The sequence below is a fragment of the Plectropomus leopardus genome, chromosome 19, assembly GCF_026936395.1.
Source record: "Plectropomus leopardus strain MGB_pleo_1.0 chromosome 19, ASM2693639v1, whole genome shotgun sequence".
Lineage (NCBI taxonomy): Eukaryota > Metazoa > Chordata > Actinopteri > Perciformes > Serranidae > Plectropomus > Plectropomus leopardus.
Window position 1 is genome coordinate 9,690,983 of NC_142194.1, and position 19,870 is coordinate 9,710,852.

Sequence of the window (19,870 nt, forward strand, 5' to 3'; positions counted from 1 at the left end):
GTCACCATGTATAAATTTGCATTAATACATTTGAAATGTTCATTTTAATGCATTGATTCAGCATCCCACTTGTATGCAGGTAGGCTGTGCAACCTCAATATGATGTTACATAAATGTCACTGCAATAATCTGTTGTTCTTTGAGGGGCCAGTTACCTCCTAATTCCTGTGCTGCATTCATGTGGTGTCCAAATAATCTGAAAAATGAATTCCTTATCATATTTCATGGCTCCCCTGATCTTTTTTCTTTGCTCTTCATTAGCAATGTTTGGTCAAATGCTCTGAGAAGTAAGACACAAAATACTGTCTTTGTAGCATTCATGTTTCCACATTATCACTTAAAGCTCATAAACATAGAAGTTGGAATAACAACCTTCCCAGGAGCATGTGAATGCACCATTGGCCTTGATGGTCTACAGTGGAGTCCAGTTTAATCTCTTCTTGTTTACTCACCAGCAGGCAGCATAAGTAGTACCCTGTGATAAGAGATTGTGAAAAGTCTGGGATTTATGAGCACCAGGACAACTAGAGTTGTTCAAAAAGATTACTTTGTTTATTGTCGCTCACCACTACTTCTATCATACCCTTTTTCCACCAACATGCAACCAGTTCTGTTCTGGTTACCAAGCCAAAATTTGAACCTTTAGAGCATTTCATTAATAGTTGGATAATGCCTGCTTTTTTTTTTTTTTTTTTTAAATAAAAACAATATTGTTACTGAAACAAAAGCACAAAGGGATTTAGTGTGATCTGCTGTGTTACTACTACTGTTTATTCCCATTGTGCATTGTGCAACGCCCTTCGTTGACAGCACATCCTTGATTAGAATGATTCCACCCAAAACTGGTGGAAACGCGGACTGGTTTGCTAGATAGCAAAATTTAAAGAATCCTGAACGGCACCGGTTCAACAACCAGGGTGCAGATTTGGTGGAAAATGAATCTCAGTTTCAGGAGACAGCGAGTAAGGTGCCCTCTCTCAAACTATTTTCTCTATAAACACAGAAAAGACTGACAGAGTCACAGTCTTTGAGAAAGATCCCAGAACAAAATGTCCCCTCCAGAGGGCATATCAGTCCAAGAATGTCACTCTGGCCTTTGCCAAGCAATCTCGCCCAAGTCTTTTACCTTTTATATCCCTCAGATCATATGACTTTGGGGCTTTTTCTGCTCCTACGAGCACTGACAGCACCTGCTTTCTCTGTCTCCACCGCTGAACCACGTCCAGCATGGAAACATGGTGCCTGTCCCTATTTGTTCTTGATGTTTCTAGGTATCTGAATATAGAGAAGTTGTGTGTTTGTATGGGCACAGGCATTTGCGTGTGCGCACGTGCGTGTGTGCACACATCTGCAGGATTCATTATTCCACAAGAGGAGTCTACAGATGGAAAATATGATTCAGGATGATGATGATGCCTCTTTGACACAGCAGGGAGAAGACCAAACAGAGAGAGAGAGGAAAGTGATGGAGGAAAAAGAGAGAGAGAAAGAAAAGAGAGAAGATGGTCCCAACGGGAGAAGATGTTTTTGTATTCCATCAGCTTGCTCATCTTTACCTCACGATTCTCTGCAGACATCAAGAAAATTCAGTCTTCAGAACACACACACACACACACACACACACACACACACACACACACACACACACACACGCACAAACACACATACCCACATCAGTTCTCATTTTTACTAGGGATTAATGGTGATGCCAGTTTTCTCGCTCCTAAAATATTGGAAAAACTCGGGTAGCCAATATTTGTGTGTGTATGTGTGAGTATCAAAGTGTGAGTGCATGTTTTTGTGTGTGTCTCAGTTTGGAGAGTGAGGAGTGTAAATGATGTGTCTGGGAAACCTGCATCGAGATGTCAACACACACGCACACACACAAGTTCCTTCCATCCAGCTGGGTTTCTCACTGGGAGATATGCAGCCCAGTTCATTGCCAGACAGAAGGGTAATATATGGCTCCCGCTTCTGCCTCACACACACACCCACACACACACACACACACACACACATGCACACACACACAAACTCAAACAAATACAAAACCACATTAGAAATTTCTACAGAAGTAACAGAGCTGTCTTCATGTTCTCCACTTAGATTTCACTCCCTCTGACCTCCTCCCTGTTTCTTTTGGACAACAATTTACTAAGTAAACTGCACTGATAATCATCGGTCTGGTGTGAAGGAAACAAGGAGACAAGGGAGTAAGGAAGAAGACGAGGAGACACACATTCCATTGCAGCCCCTGTGGAGCTGCAGCAGGGACGAGCCTACCAGCCGTGATTTCTAATCGTGGATAAAGGCTGAACAGCAACGAGTTTGCAGGTATGTAAGGTTAATTCCCTCTTTATCTTCTTCTATCTCCTCAGCAGCAGTCCTGCTTGTATGGTGCAGCAATGTAGCAGTATAGGTGCTTTATTTCATGGTGCTTGCATATGTGATTTATGTGTGAACAGGAATGAGTCCGCCGAGAGATTTCCCCTGGCTTTTGATATTCCTCTGTGCATCAGCCGTGTGTGCAGGTACCACACACGTGCATCTGCTCAAAAACACAAATATTCAAATGTATGCACAAATTTAGTTTCTTTGCCACTTTTTTAATTCACAAGTATAACATGTAGCACAGACTGGTCACTTGTGACTCCTGTGCAGGTGTGGGTGGTGCAAAGGTCGACAATGTTTCGTCAGAGGTCTGTCGTCATCCGTGTGAGGAGCTGGTGGGCTTGCTAACTGAGATCGAAGGCCTGCGTATTGTGACCAGCAATCTGCTCGAAGACCTGGACAAAGTGGTACGACAGATAAATACATGCATGCACATGTATCACCTGCATGTTGGCATTTAGTTGTTATGTCTAACTCACTGATTCTATATAGGGGTCGGCAGATTATCGGCCTGGCCTGGGACTGGTGTTTGGCAGTTTGCCGATTATCTGTATTGGCATTTTGTTTAATGATTGCTGATAAAATTAAATCATTTAAAAGTGCGAAGAAAGTGTCAGCTTGGAAGGAACTTACTTTGTGAAGCCTCAGAGAGCTATATTTATTTATTTATTTTTTTAATTTAAATTTTCTGTTGACTTTGTAAAAAAAAAAAAAAGTTGCAGGTAACTTGCTGAATATGATGTTGAATGTTTCATGTTTACAGTTTTTTTTTCAATGCCAAAGACATTTAAATAAAGTTTGTGTTGGAGTTTGTTATAGTCCAAATTCTAAGTTTTGACAGAAAGATTTTTATTTTATATTGTAAATGCATGTTGATTCCAAATATTGATTATCAGTATTATTAACTACTAAACTTTTGGTAGCGGTAACGGCCCTGAAAAACCAATATGGATTGACCCCCAATTCTTTGTTTAATGTGATATGGCAAAAGGGAAAAAAAGAATTTTAGATAAAACTATATAGACGAAAACATTAAATTGTATAAGTATTGTCTTTTCTCCTTTTTAGATTTTTAAACACATAAAAATGCATAGTAAAAGATATTTAAAGGGGACCAATTATGCTCATTTTCAAGTTAATACTTGTATTGTGGGCTTCTACGAGAACATGTTTACATGCCATAATAGTAAATATCACTCTATTTTACTCATTCTGTCTGTGCTGGGACACCAGTGCTCTGTCTGAGATGCGCTGTTGGAGCACCTGTCTCTTTAAGCCCCCCTTTGTGCTGCTCTGATTGGTCAGCATACCCAGGTCTGGCGTATCTTAGTGTTTTTGCCCCATCATTGCAGCTGTGGGAATGACAGTGAACAGTGAATTGTTACTGTGACATTAGCATGTACTTGCATGCTAACTTACTACCATCAAAAATTACCAATACAAGCTTCTAAATCAAAATTTTCACAGTCATACATGTTCCAACAGGGACATGATCCAAATCTGGGAGAAATTTTCAACATCTGCAACTGAGTTTTGTCTCTTGTTTCCCTGACATTAGCATGTAGCTACATGTAGCAGTGTACTTGCAGCCTGGGAATGACTGTAACAGAGAATAGTGTTGCCACTGGAAAGAATCGCCAATAATAGCTTCTAAACACAACCAGACATGATGCAGCAGGAATCTAATCCAAAATAAGGGGGAAATTTACAACATGATCGGCAATCAAATTTACATGTTTCCCAGATGTAAGCATATAGCTACATGTAGCTTTGTATTTGCATCCGGAGAATGTCTGTAACAGAGAATAGGGGGTCTTACTAGCATGAAAATTTACCAATAACAGTTTCTAAACCAAAATCTTTACAACAAGACATGGTTCCAGCAGGAATATGTCTGAAATGTGTCAGTCAAGAAGGGAAAAGCATCATAAGTCTCCTTTAAATGTAACATCTGTACAACATTTTTACTAATTTGAATAAACAAATGGAGGAATTAATGGAAAACTCCATCTAGATCTACAAGGCTCTGCAATGCACTTTACATTGTACTTGACAGGGCTGAGATTTTGGGGAATCTGTGACAAAACCAACGGGGATTAGCTCTTCTTCCAGTGCAAATGGAACAAGCAGCAACATCCCTTTTTCTGGCAGGAAACACTGTGGTTTGTGGTAAATGTCTTGGTAATTTTGGGGGGAAAAAAATCATGCAAAAGAATACCATCAGTGTTTAAGTTTTGGCAAGTAATCATTGCAGCCACCACTGCAGCCTACTTTAACAGGTCTCTGCGTACCAATACGGGGCAAACCTAAAAGGAAAAAGAAAAATATAATTTTTCAATAATGGTTTTTAATATTTTGAAAGTGCTTAATGCATGTTTTTGTATTCTTAGTCAAAAGAAAATGAAGAGATGCGGATATCTTTGGCTGAGCTGAGCAACAGCAGCATCAGCTGGAGTAGCATCAGCTGGAGCAGTAGCAACTGGAGAAGCAACTGGAGCAGCAACGACAGCAACAATGGCAGCAGCAACTGGAGAAGCAACTGGAGCAGCAACGACAGCAACAATGGCAGCAGCGACTGGAGAAGCAACTGGAGAAGCAACTGGAGAAGCAACGACAGCAACAATGGCAGCAGCGACTGGAGAAGCAACTGGAGCAGCAACGACAGCAACAATGGCAGCAGCAACTGGAGAAGCAACTGGAGCAGCAACGACAGCAACAATGGCAGCAGCGACTGGAGAAGCAACTGGAGCAGCAACGACAGCAACAATGGCAACAGCAACAGCAGCAGCAACTGGAGCAGCAACTGGAGCAGCAACAGCAGCAGCAACTGGCACAGCAGCAACTGGCACAGCAGCAACTGGCACAGCATCAACTGGCACAGCAGCAACTGGAGAGGCAACTGGAGCAGCAGCAGTGGTGGCGGTGGTGGCGGCGGTGGTGGCGGCGGCAGCGGCGGCGGCAGCAGCCCTGACGGCGGTGGTGATGTCAATGATCTTGACAGACACAGAGACAGAGACAGAGATGGGAAGGCGTGGTGTATGCAAGATGGACGAGTGTACGAGCAGGGGGAAGACTGGGATGTTGACAGCTGTACCGCCTGTGTTTGCCAGGTGAGTGTTAAACAAGTGTTATGCAACTATAATCTAAAATATTGGCAGTGAGGTGTTTCCTGGAAGAGTGCTGTGCAAGTCTGGCTTCTGCATCGATAAACGATCATCACCTGCATCATTGTAGTTTGGATGGTAATTCACTTCGGTAATTCTGTTTTATGTGTAGCCCAGAGCGGTCCCAAGTCCTCATTGAGACAAGTCTAAGTCTCTTTTTTATTCTGTTTTATTTATTCATATAACATCTCTTTGAGATGTATTGTATTTGTATTATACAAATACAATACAAAAAAATCAACAGCAGTGTTTCTTTCCAGAAATTATGACTCAGGATAATCTACAGACCTTGTTGTGAGCAGCTTCATGTAGGAGCTATTTTCTTTCTAATGAACTACACCAGCCAACCACATTACCATGTATAAAAGAAGTGTGCATTTACTGATAGCTCACACCGAACTGGATTCAAATCTTCAAACAAATCTGGATTCATAAATGGCACCACAGGTTAGAGTAAAAATATGTGTTTTTTATGTTGGAGTGAACTGTACCTTTGAAAGACAGATCTGAGAGTGCTATCAATCTTCTCTTAACTCTTGGCAAGAAAGGGAATAAGCACATTTTCCAAAATTCTTTTAAAATTTACTAACCACTTACTGCAAATTTTACTTGTATTCAATCTGGTTTTATTTATTTCCAGTGCTGCCTTTGTTAGTCTCCTATATTTCATGCTTGCTTCTTCCTCCTCTCTGAGTCTGTTTCTCTTTATAAGACATTATTAGTTTTGTCAAGGATGGATTGAGGGAGTAGCCAAACTTATTATGAGTCATGACAGCATACCATTCCTCAGCAAGAACTCATATTTATCTAAACATCTGGCTTAAACTAACATGCTTTGACTATTAATATTATTTTTAAATGCTGAATCTGTGTGTGTGTCTTTCTTACTTTGTGTAGGATGGAAAAGTGGTGTGTCACCAGGAGTCTTGTCCTCCTGTATCATGCCTCTATCCGACCTTTATCGATGAGAAGTGCTGTCCTGTCTGTCTCAGTGAGTTTGGTTTGTCTGCATCTATGATTTAGGATTTTAAAAGTGTGTTAAGATCACTAATAGTGTGTGAGTTTGTATATAAAGATGATGAAAACGGCTGGTCTCCGTGGTCTGAGTGGACCCACTGCTCGGTCACCTGTGGACGTGGAGGGCAGCAGAGGGGACGATCCTGCAATGGCATCATGCCGTCCTGTGCCGGTCCGTCAGTTCAAACCCGCAGCTGCATGCTGATGAAGTGTGACCGCAAGGGTAGGACATCACTCTGCACATCTGATCTGTTACATCTCCTCATTTAATCTATTTTTTGTGATTGATCGCTCGGTCCAAGGGAACAAATTGAATATTTCCCCAAAGAGCAAAAAGCATGGAACTCCAGATGAATGGATTTTAGAGATTGTAATCATAATTGGAAACATGTTTTTGTAGTTCTGTGAATGTATACACAGCGTGGAGCGTTGGTGGTGGTCCATGCTGAAGACTTTTCCAGGCTACTGTACAAAAAAACCCCAAACTTGTACGTTTACAATCTTGATGTGCTTGTTTCATGCTTGTTTCTAGGGCGTGTTGACGGGAACTGGGGACTCTGGTCTCCTTGGTCTGCATGCACAACCACATGTGGAGATGGCAACATCACACGGGTGCGTCTGTGCAACAACCCTCCGGCACAGAAGGGGGGCAGAGGGTGCGCAGGCAGCGCCAGGGAGACACAGTCTTGCAACAATACACTCTGCCCCAGTGAGTACATGAATGCACAAAACAGACTGCGCTGTGGTATTTAAACTGGCTTACAGGTAAATAATGTGTATGTGTGTAGTTGCTGGAGGCTGGACGAGCTGGAGTGAATGGTCTCTGTGCTCGGAGTCCTGCGGTGGAGGTCTTATAAGTCGTCAGCGGGAGTGTTTGAGCCCGGCCCCTCAGCACGGTGGGAAGCCTTGTGCTGGAGACGCTGTGGACTATGAAGCATGTAATAAACAGCCGTGTCCTATAGGTAAACCTGTCCACAAACCTCAGGCTATCAGTGCATCCTAACTGTGGAAACAGATATTATCTCATAAGTAGCCAAGCCTTTTTTCTTTTTTTATTGGGTGCAACATATTTTCAAACAATAGAGGATTAAAAAATGATACCCTTCAGCGTTTATGCTGCATTTATTTAATTATTGAGGCTTAAGATGGAATTAACAAAAATGCATATATAAATATCCTGAAAGGAATACTTTACCCCAAAGTGATCATTCGTCTATCAGTTACTCACCCTGTTTTACCTTGAATTTGTGAAGAAGGCACATTTTCCGCACGCCTGAATGATGAACGATGAACAAAGTTTTCAAAAATAATGAAAAAGTCTTGACTTGAAATGGTCAATGAAAAAACTGAGAGATGAGATTTCAATGAAATGCACACACTTTCCCAGGTTGTGTGAGACTGTTTACGCAGAAGTGTATTAATCATGATATTTTAGTGAAACTTCTTTTTTTGGGGGGGCTGGGAGGGCTGAGTATACGTCTAGAGAAATGGCATTTGTGAGAGTTTGTAAACTGATGTTTTTGCTGTTGTTAAACCATTTGACTCCAACTTATAAAGATTTTTTTTTTAACTATTTTTGGATTATTTAGTATAATTATTATTATATTATTATGGATTATTATAAACTCCATCATCTTCACAAACTAAATTTAACAGGCGGTGAACAATTGAAATAAAATGATCATTTCGGACTAAGTAACCCTTTAAGAATAATTTAGTCGTCCTTAACTTTTGATTTGATCTTGGACTATTTGCTTTGTGACTTTGAAAAAAAATACTCATTGCCTTTATGTGCACATTTGTGTGTGTTTGCAGATATATGTTTGCTTTCAAATCCATGTTTTCCTGGAGTGAAGTGCACATCACATCGTGATGGATCATGGGAGTGTGGACTTTGCCCGTTGGGATTAAAAGGCAATGGCTCCCACTGTGAAGATGAGAATGAGGTAATAACCACACATCAGTGCTCTTGGTCATTATACTTTTAACACTGACCTGGCTTGACAACATCTACAACATGTACAATGACACTTTAAGGGACAGTTCACCCCATATCATCAATACATATTCTCCTCTTACCTGTAAAAGTAAGTAAAAATTCATCAATCTAGATTGTTTTCGTGAGAGTGTTTGAGATTTCGGCCGTAGAGATATTTTACTTCTCTCCAATATAATCGAACTAGATGGCACTCAGCTTGTGGTGCTCAAATTGCCAAAATAATACCTTTAAAAAACTCAAAAAATGTCTATTTCCAAAAAGAATGGCCCAGTTACTCAAGATAATCCACATACTTTGTCGTGAGCAGTTTCACGTAGGAATTTTTTTTTTCTACCAAACTACTTCCGCCAACTGTGCCACCATGCAGAAGGAAACGTGCATCCACTGCTAGCTCACCGAACACCGCAGAGCTAGTTAATGTTACAGCTCAGCCCAAGAGGACGGCATTAATGTTTACATCTCACGTTATCACAAGCCTCTCATCCATGAGTAGATGCACGCTTTATTCTGCGCAGCGCTGCAGTTGGTAGATGTAGTTCAGTGAAAAGAAAATAGTTCTTCCATGAAACTGCTCACTACAAGGTCTTTGGATAATCTTGAGTAACCAGGTCATGATTTCTGGAAAGGGACATCGCTATTGAGTTTATCAAGTGTATTTTTTTGGCGCTTTTGAGCGCCACAAGCCGAGAATCATCTAGTTCCACCTACTCGGACAGTGACAGCGTCAAAAGAAACAAGTAGCCTGACCCTGTACACATGACCTGTCAAACCTTTGTATTTACCGTTTGTGTTTGATATGCCGGACATGGTTAATCCCTCTGTCTCTGCAGTGTGAAGTGGAGAGTGTTTGTGTCACAGAGTGTGTAAACACAGACCCTGGATTCTACTGTCTGCCCTGTCCTCCTCGCTATAAAGGCAACCAGCCGTTTGGCCTCGGACTGCAGGAAGCTCAGGAAACCAGGCAGGCAAGTATTTTCATCTTTCAATAAACCATTTCTTTTGTATGAATCACTTTTTGTATTCTCTAATTCTAATAATAATAATATAATATACAACATAAAGACATACATATATGTATGCATACTAACATATACATATATTTGCCGATGCATACACATGTACAAAATAACTCAATTAGAAGAAATAATAAATAATAATATTTAATTTTTTGATAATAAATAAGTACACTGTAAAAAAACAGGAAAAAACTGGCAGCTATGGTTGCCAGAATAATTTTGTAAAAAATACAGTGAAGAGGTAAACACTTTTACAGAACAACCCATAATTTTAAGAATTTAAAGCTATTGTAATTAAAATATTTTTAAACTGTAAAATTTACACTGTCTATTTGGAAGACAAAAATAAAATCAATGCAATTCCATCCCCAGTCACACTGTGTGTAAAAATAAAATTACTTAGATCAGTCTCAAATTTTTTCTAATTTCTTGTAAAATCTATTTGTCAACTACATATTTATCTGTAAAGCATAAAATATGAATTTGTGAAATTTAATATGCTTTCTTTCTGTAAAAAAAACCCCAAAACGTACAGTAATCTGTAAATTCTACAAAGAAATTTCATATTCTTACTTTAAACAGTTACTTTCTTACTATTAACAGTTGTATTTAGTTTAGTGTTTTACAAAATATTACTGTAAATTGAAAACTTTGCAGCACTTCGCTGTTAATTTTCCAAAAGTGAAATAGAACACTAAAATAATGTAAGTGAAAAGCTTTACTCTAAAAGTAAATTTTCAAACGCGATTTAAGTGTGAAGTGTGAACAGTGAGTCAGCTGAAATGTAATTTGGTTGCAGGTGTGTGAGCCATACAACCCTTGCAAAGACAACACACACACCTGCCACAAGTATGCTGAGTGTATCTACCTGGGCCTGGCGTCTGAGGTGTTGTTCAAGTGTGTGTGCGCTGTCGGCTTTGCGGGCGACGGCTTCCTGTGCGGTGAAGACTCTGATCTGGATGGATGGCCCAACAACAGATTACCCTGCAAGCAGAATGCAACCTATCACTGTCAACGGGTAAAATCATTTAAAAAATATGTAATGTGATTGGCTGGCAGTGTGATTGGATCTGATTTTGCTAAACTGAGCTGTGGTTGGTGGCAGGATAATTGCCCCATGCTCCCAAATTCCGGACAAGAGGACTTTGACAGAGACGGACGGGGAGACGCCTGTGATCCTGATGACGACAATGATGACATTATAGATGAGAGGGTGAGACATGGAGGATGCCGTTACTGAAAACTGAATATTCACAATCACTTGTGTGTGTATGTGTGGACTGAAGTGTGTGTTTGGTATAGGACAACTGCCCGCTGGTGTACAACCCTCGGCAGTTTGACTCTGACAGAGATGGAGTCGGGGACCACTGTGACAACTGTCCGTTTGATAGCAACCCGCTGCAGACAGACACTGACGACAACGGAGAGGGGGACGCCTGCAGCATTGACATTGATGGAGACGGTAGGAGCACTAAAGCAGGCCTAGAAACATGCAGTTACTCATCAAATTATTGCAGTCATTAGAGAACTCCATAATTATGCAAAACTAGCTCAGCTATTATTTTCACTTTTAGTTTACATGGGGTCCCATGAGCAAAAATTTGCTTCATGTATATATCTGTCATAGAGATAAAACAGATAAAACAGAGAAAATTAAAGAGCAACACCATCGCATTATCAATTTTTTTCCATTTATCCGGGGCCAGTCACGGGGGCAACAGGCGGAGTAGAACATTTCAGACGTCCCTCTCCCCAGCAATGCTTTCCAGCTCGTCCTGGTGGACCCAGGCGTTCCCAGGCCAGACGAGATATGTAATCCCTCCAGCGTGTTTTGGGTCTGCCACAGGGCCTCCTACCAGTAGGACGTGCCCGGAACACCTCCAACGGGAGGCTCCCAGGATATATCCTAATCATATATCCGTACCACCTCAACTGACCCCTTTCGACGCGAAGGAGCAGCGGCTCTACTCCGAGCTCCTCCGGGATGTCCGTGCTCCTCACTCTATCTCTAAGGCTGAGCCCAGCCACATTTCGGCCGCTTGTATCCGCGATCTCATAGTTTCGGTCACTACAGCCTTAGCTAAGTTTAAAAAAATTGATAAAATGTATTGGGAGCAGGCATGTTAATCTGAACCCAACCTTGGTGGCACAGTGGATCAGTGGTTAGTACTGTTGCCTCACAGCAAGAAGGTCCCAGTGTATGTTAGGTTAAATACTTCTGTCAGTGCTCCTGACCAAGGTGCTGGCAGAAGTTCGGGAGTCGGTCCCAGAGCAGCTTTTTCTTAGAGGAAGGGTTAAATGGGTTAAATGCAAAGGACAAAAGTTTGTTGCACAATGTACATGTGAAAATAAAGAATTACTTAAAAAAATAAAATTACACTATGCCTAACTGCAACCTAACCTATGCCCTAAACCCAACCACTGAGGGGATTCAAGGTGCAATCTGGAACCCATCGTCCACAGCCAATAATTCAGCGGTTCAGGTGAAGCCAGCAGATATTTGGACCAAGACTTCCTCTTCGTGTACTGCTCATAGTTTGCAGTTTGCTTAGCAACTTGAGACTGATCTAATCTTAATAAACAGATACGTATCTGCATATGAACTCAGATAACTGAGTAAAAGAGAAAAGCTGAAAATTGTATTTTTGCCAGTGCGTTCCGCCTCTTTTGCTCTCAACAGGGACTGTTCATGTGCAGGCAACCAAAGCTTGCTCAAACGTGATTGGTCAACACTATTCAGGCTACAAACTGAAACCAGAACACTTGTGATACAATCTTGTACCGCTGTCTGCAGATGCTGTATACCTATGCAGATATCTGTTTGTAGGGGAACAAACTTCAATGTTTCACTCACGCAAAATATTTCTCACAGGCTGAAAAATTTAAAAAAGTCTGGTGTAATGAGCACTACAGCCTGGGACCAGGATCAATTCAAACTGAATTTAGTGTTAAATATGGATCGAATTACATTTACCCAAATATGATTTATATTGGTTGTGTTGTTTTGATGTGTAATAAAAAAGAAAAAGCCACTAGACATGCAATGCATCTGTTGTGTGTGTGTCTCTTTCTCTTAGAGATTCTGAATGACCATGACAACTGTCCCTCTGTCTACAACACGGACCAGAGAGACACGGACCTGGATGGTGTTGGAGACCAGTGTGACAACTGTCCCCTTCTACACAACCCAATGCAGGTTCTTGAAAAACACAAAAGCTTAAAAGCACACGTGTCTGGCTGCGTTTCCTCACAGAACATCTGGTATGGGGGTGCACATTTTTAAAAATGGATCCAACAAAGCCGTTCTAGCAATTTATTTGTGGCAATCAATCAGGTGGTTGGATGATTTTTTTCAATACATGAAAAGAAATATTTGGAAGCATATGCAGGACGTGGGAGTGCTGGTGGAGGTAAAACTAAGCATAGAGTCTTCTGATTTAAGACTGTTTAACCCTTTGAAACCTGGATTGAACTTTTTTACACCTTTCACAAACGCTTAAACCTTTAACTTCTGAGAAAATTGCTTTGATTTGGGACGTCTTGTACAAAGGCTATGTCCTTGCCGCAGTGGCTTTTTTAAACAACAATCTTTAAAAAATGGCAACTTGGCAAGAAATTTCTGGCAAAGAAATTAAAACGGGCGGGGTAAAAATATCTATAAAACTATATTTTAAATTATATATTTTAAATTATGTTACAGAATTATTATTCATTATGGTTCATTTTTTCTCAAGCTCATTATTGCCTTCTTACCATGTTTTCAATAGAAATCAAGTGTTATTTTTTCATTTACTCAGGCTTCAAGGGGTTAAAAATACTGTGTGTGTGTGTGTGTGTGTGTGTTTGCAGCTTGACTCTGACAGTGACCTGGTGGGGGACATGTGCGACAACAACCAGGACATCGATGAGGACGGCCACCAAAACTCACTGGACAACTGTCCCTACATTGCAAATAGCAACCAGGCTGACCATGACAACGATGGGAAGGGAGACGCCTGTGACCATGACGACGACAACGACGGTATCCCCGATGATCGGGACAACTGCAGACTAGTGCCCAACAGAGACCAGCTGGACTCTGATGGTCAGTGTTGCCACACTTTTTTCTAAATTTCAGGTGGGAGGTAATTCTTCAAACAAAAAAAAGCACCTATAACAACGACCGAAAATGATTCAATAGAACAGATACACTCTAATATCATGATACAGATGTGAACAGATTCTGATTGTCACATGGGGAAGATATTTTGTATGATTTATGATAAATGGATTTTGCAGCCAGGCAGTAAAATTGGTCGAGTATATTTCCAGTGATCCAGGTCATGTTAATGTTGGACATCAACATAAACAGTTTACAGCTCTCCGTCGTGTAATTGAGCATAAATAAAAGATTCTTAAATCTGTTCACCATCACACAGGTCTCTCTCACTACATCTACACATTATCTGTTACAGTTCTTTTTTCCCTTTTTGGCAAAAATGACTCGGGGAAATAGCACTGTTGCATTTTTTCTCCTTATTCCTCCCTCTTGCAGGTGATGGTAGCGGGGATGCATGCTTTGATGACTTTGACAATGACAGTATTCCAGATGCGCTGGATCCATGCCCGCTGAACCAGGATATCGGGTCTACAGACTTCAGGAAGTTTCAGGTTGTTTTGCTGGACCCTAAAGGCACAACACAGTCTGACCCTCTTTGGGTGATCCGCAGCCAAGGCACCGAGCTGCTGCAGACAGCCAACTCTGACCCTGGCATCGCTTTAGGTGAGATTAACTCTAAAAAAGGAACTTTTAACCCATAAAAGTATAATATGTTTACATATTTATGTCTAAATATATTTAACAGGGTATGACAAATTCAGCGCCGTGGACTTCAGTGTAACATTTTATGTAAATACCAACCGAGACGACGACTACGCAGGAATTGTGTTCGCCTACCAGTCCAGTCGACGCTTCTATGTTGTCATGTGGAAACAGGTGCGGTCTGAATGTCGACTTTAACATCGATGATAACTCCCATTTCTGCCAGTGTGATAAAGAAGAAAATTCCTGTAAGTCAAAATAATGAGAAACTTAATTGAAATAAAAACTTAGTATCAAAAAATATGTCAAAGTAATGAGAAACTGTCTCCAAACAATGTTTTGTATCTTTAAAAATTACTTTGTATATAAAATTAAAGGGTTATTTCAGATATTTCAGACAAATAAAATGAGTAAGTATCTGAAATTGATGAGAAACTCTCAAAAATAATAGTATACAAAATAAGGAGAAATTTTTTATTTTATTATTTTAAAATATTAAGTCAACATTTTTGAGATACAAAGTCATCATTTTGAGATACTGAGTCATTTTGAGAAGTCGTTATTTTTTACTTACTAAGTCATTATTTTGAAATAGTATTAGTATCAGTATTTCAAGAAAGTTTCTCATTATAGAGACTTACAGGACCTTTTTTTTCATCACACTGGTGGAAATGGCTTCACAGGTAGGAATAGGAATTTAACCGTCCCTTAAAAATGTTTAATGTGGGGTTTGAATCAAAAGTTGTATCCGTCTTCATACATCTTCAGATGTCTCCTTGACCATAACCAACTTTACATTTCTCTGCTGTGTCCAAACAAAATTTATCTAACAGTTCTCAGAGCAAAAAAAAAATGTGCGCACAATAGAAATACCTGACTTTTCAAACTCATCTATTTGTGTGTGGTGAGGTTACGGTTCTGGCATATTTTTCCAAATGAAACCGTCACTCTCTTTAATCCTCCACATTCTTATTTTTTGTAAGTGCAGGTGTCTCAGGCGTACTGGGAGAAAAAGCCGTCCAAAGCTTTTGGCACAGCGGGAGTCTCGATCAAACTGGTCAACTCCAACACAGGACCGGGGGAATATCTACGCAATGCCCTGTGGCACACCGGCAACACCAGACATCAGGTACAAATCAGTGACTTTATTTGTCTTTGTCTCTTTGTATTCTGTTTGTCATAGATCACACTGAATGTCTTATTTGAAGAGATAAGCCTTTACTAGAATAACCTTGAACACTGATATGGTAAAGATCAGACATCCAAGCACAATTTTCTTTTTCCGCCTCGACTTGAGTGTGTGTGTATGTGTGTGTATTTTCAGGTCAGAACATTATGGCACGACCCCAATAACATTGGCTGGAAGGACTACACAGCCTACCGGATGCACCTTATCCACAGACCCAAGACAGGGTTCATCAGGTACAAAGACTCACATCGTATAAAATGTCATTTTTTATCAATGGACGATCCAACAGTGGTTAGATTTATTTATGACCTCGTAGTATCCAGCATCTTGCCTGAATTTATATTTTCATTTTGAGCTGTCAGACCACAGCTGGAGTATGATCGTGGAAATAACCTAACTCTAAAAGATGTGTGGACAAGTGAAAAGGCTCTAAATTAGCCTTTGCCTTTTAATAGGGGTTGAAAGATTATCGGCCTGGTCATTTTGCCGATTATCTGTATGCATTTTATTTAAATGATCGCCGCTAAAATTGTTTCATTAAAAAGGGCAAAAAAAGTGTCAGCATGAGAGGAACTTAAAAGGGGTATTTTAAGTTATTAATTTATCATTTAAATTTTCACTTGACTTTATTAAAAAAAATAGTTGCTGTTTTGATTAAATATTTGCTAAAGGCATTTAAACAAAGTTTTGTGTTGGAGTTTGTTATATTCCAAATTCTACATATTGACAGACAGATTTTTATTTTTGATTGTAAATGCACATCGGTTCCAAATATCGGTTATCGGTCTCAATAAACTACTAAAAATCGGTATCTGCCCTAAAAAACCAATATCAGCGGACCCCTACCTTTTAATTCATGATAAGTTGGGATAGGTAGTTTTATTTTGACATCATTGGACAAAAAAATACCATAATAACCTCTCAGTTTGTTGTAAATCAAGTGGTCAAAGATGAAATGGTGGATGGTGAAAGCCGAATTCAATAGCGGACCGTAGTTCCTCAACAACCGAAAAAACAGATATATGATTCTAACTGGTGATCACCAAATTCAGTTTTTTTCAATTATAATGGATATTATATATAAATAAAATAATCTGGGCAGAAAATATGGTATACCATTAAATTAAAAGGAAACCAAAACAAAGAAAAACAACAACAGTGATAAAAAAAAATAAATTTAAGCAGAGGTGAAAAACAGATGATGGTACAGCAGTCACAATGTACAGAAATCTTGAGGATTACAGTGACTAAAACACTATTTATATACTATATACTATATTCTTATTGCCGAGTGCCCTGACCCCAGTCCCGTCTTTACTTTTATTGATTTTTTGTTTTGTTTCAAGAAGTCCATGAAGCTCTCCCGGATATTTTTATAACTGCCACCTTTCCTTTTGTAAAATATGCCTGTTTTTTCAAAGCAACACATGTTGATAAAACCTTAATATTTTGCTAGTCTATTAGTGCACGGTCACTCTTCTTATCTGTTAAATCACCTTGATATATACCCAAGATGCACAACTTTGGCCCACAAGGGATATTCAGTGTCTAAAGTTTAAAACACTTACCTAGAAACTCTGTAAACTAAATGTGATTTTTATAAAAATGGGATAAAACACGCCAGAACTTTGGTTTGCTTCTTCAAATAAAACATTTGGGGCTCAGTCAGCACCAGATCAATTCATGCAGGTTTTCATGGAGCAGCAATCTGCTGAATAACTTCCCAAATTTGTGAGAATCACATTCAGTGTCACCTTTTTTGAAGAAAATATCACCCACAGATGTGCTTACACTCGAGGATATCATCAATCTCCAAGAGTTACTTTATGATAACAGCGTAATTCACTTTCTTTGTTGTACCCGGTTCCCCTCAGCCTGCCACATCTATTTCTCCTTAGTTGTACGTCACACTAATGGACTTAAAAAAAAAAAAAAAAAAGAAATACAATCCAACGAGTTCTCTGAGCTTTGTGGTGTTAATGTGCAGATAGAGAGAACAACATCAGTGCAATTGTGAGGTTTTTAAGCTGAAGGGAAAAAGATGTGCCAGCCCAGTTTTTGAATGATAAAAATACTCCCAAAGAAGGCTATCTTAGAAGATGCAAGCAACGGCTGTGGTGCATTCTGGGTACTGAATGACGATGGTAGGACCGAGTGCTCGTTGAATGTGAGATTGAAAAGAGGCTCCTGCTCTTTGATTGTGAAGGACAGACATGCATTGATATTTTGGATATTTGCTACGAAGTGCTGTTGTAACTGCTTTAAATATAGCTGCATTTGACGTCACGTCCTCCTTTCTGTTCAGGGATAAACAGTAAAATATGGAACAGGGCGAAAAGAAACATAACGAAATTAAAAAATGTGCTTTACACTGTTGATTTTAACATGAATGTAAAATTAGAACAGATAAAAAAAAAACAATGTTAGGATCTGGTGTCCACAGTTATAGGTGGTCTGCATGTGTGGTAAAACACGTGATAAAGGCAGTGTATGATTCTGTTAGCTTTGTTGTGTTGCAGGGTGGTGGTGTACGAGGGCAGGGAGATTTTATCTGACTCGGGGGCGGTGTACGACCACACCCTGGCTGGAGGCAGACTGGGACTGTTTGTCTTCTCTCAGGAGCATGTCCTCTTCTCAGACCTCAGATACGAGTGCAGAGGTAAGAAATTATGTCAAAATATCTGTGCGGACTACTGTTCAGCTGCAGAAAAAGTACCCGTAGTTAAAGGAATACTTCACTCCTCAAATGATCATAACTCACCACATGCTGTGTAGAATTTGTGAAGAAAACGTTTTTCCTGAATGCATCCACGATTAACGAAGAATCCCAAAATAGTGAACGTTCTTGATGAACTGAAGTCAGATGTTTAACAACAGCAAAACTAAACATCTGTTTACAAAGTGTATGTGCAGCATAATCCACGTCCCATTTATTCAGTTGTACGCTAAGTACTTCCCAAAACGACAACCTTACTAAAAGTGAAACTTATCTATTCTCTCTTCAAAGCCAAACTCCATTGACAAAAACAGTAATTTTACCTCGCTGCACATGGGAGTTGCTGGTCTACTGCTGCCTTGATCAGATAGTTTGTGTTATTGTGTGAATTTGTTGTTTAAATGGTTAGTTCGGGTCAGACAAAGTCACACAATAACACAGACTAACTGATGGAGGCAGCAGTAGACCAGCAACTCCCATGTGCAGTGAGGTAAAATTACTGTTTTTTTTCTGATCATACGACTGGATCAATGAGACTTGGATTATACTGCAGATAACAGATATTTTGATATAGTTTTGCTGTTGTTAAACATGGACCACTATGACTGCAATTCTTCAAGAATTTTCTGCTTTGGGATTTTTCATTTACTGTTGAGGCGTGCGAGAAAAAAAAGTTTTCTTCAGGAATTCAACGAAACAGTGGGTGAGGAATCACATAAGTTAAAGTATACATACAATAATGATATAATAATGTCTTGAAAAACTGAATTTGTTTAAGTAAAGGTCCTGCATTCAAAATCCTACCTAGTTAAAATGTTGGCCTCTATAGTGGGTTAGATTAAGTGTTTTTATTTTTTGTTGTTTTTTTTTTTGTAAAATATTGAATAATTTCACTCCTTTGGGCTTCAAACTGTTATTTAAATAATTAAATAATTTAATAAATGTTTAAATAAAAAAAAATCATTGATGGCACTTATAATTTATATCTGAATTAGGACAAGAGGCCTAAAATCTACATTTTTTGTAAGAGGTCAAAGGCAATAAAGGTTGGACCTTCTGGTTTAGTTGCTTTAGTTGCTACTGATGACTGTGCCTGTGTCCTCCAGCATTTGCAAATCAGTTCCTCTTATTAAATGTGTCTCTGATATGTAACCTGTTCTTTTCTTTTTGCTTTTTTTCTTCAGATAACTGAATAATTTCGGTGGGATATTCAGGAAACTCTTCAACAACCCACCGAAAAACCACATTAATTTCAGAAAATCTCAATACAGCAAAGAGAGAGTGCGAGATCAGTTAGTGACCATCATCTATCTATCAGCTTTTTATTAAACAGTATTGATTTCAGGCTGTCACAAGCGCTGTATATAACTGTTCAAAAAACTCAGACAGCATCTCTAATGACTGCAACTTCTTGCTGCTTTTTATTTGCTCTTTGCTCATGGTTGTAAATACTTATTTATTGCCACATGCCAGATATGAAAGGGAGAAATGTGAGGATAAATTGATGATTGAGAAAAATAAAGAAGCGTTATGCAAATGTCTGGTGGTAACTTATCAATAAATCCCCTTTTTTCAAA

The 19,870-nt window shown here is 39.5% G+C and overlaps 1 protein-coding gene across 1 annotated transcript; it reads left to right on the forward strand.

Moving 5' to 3' along the window:
- Positions 1–794: 794 nt before the first annotated feature.
- On the forward strand, positions 795–19,870 carry LOC121959041 (thrombospondin-2-like). Its single transcript, XM_088070510.1, has 22 exons — positions 795–1,954; positions 2,107–2,334; positions 2,466–2,531; positions 2,662–2,798; positions 4,782–5,501; positions 6,453–6,546; positions 6,631–6,795; positions 7,105–7,281; positions 7,361–7,534; positions 8,388–8,518; positions 9,402–9,536; positions 10,387–10,605; positions 10,693–10,800; positions 10,890–11,049; positions 12,665–12,783; positions 13,437–13,671; positions 14,122–14,349; positions 14,432–14,562; positions 15,377–15,517; positions 15,713–15,810; positions 18,097–18,236; positions 19,478–19,870. The coding sequence occupies exons 3-22, from the start codon at positions 2,468–2,470 to the stop codon at positions 19,483–19,485; spliced, it is 3,384 nt and encodes a 1,127-aa protein (XP_087926636.1). The 5' UTR covers positions 795–1,954; positions 2,107–2,334; positions 2,466–2,467; the 3' UTR covers positions 19,486–19,870.

Coding starts and splice junctions, on each gene's coding strand:
- LOC121959041 (XM_088070510.1), top strand. CDS start 2,468: ATGAGTCCGCCGAGAGATTTCCCCTGGCTTTTGATATTCCTCTGTGCA. Junction 2,799..4,781: donor TCGAAGACCTGGACAAAGTG/GTACGACAGATA, acceptor TTGTATTCTTAG/TCAAAAGAAAATGAAGAGAT. Junction 6,547..6,630: donor GTGCTGTCCTGTCTGTCTCA/GTGAGTTTGGTT, acceptor TTGTATATAAAG/ATGATGAAAACGGCTGGTCT.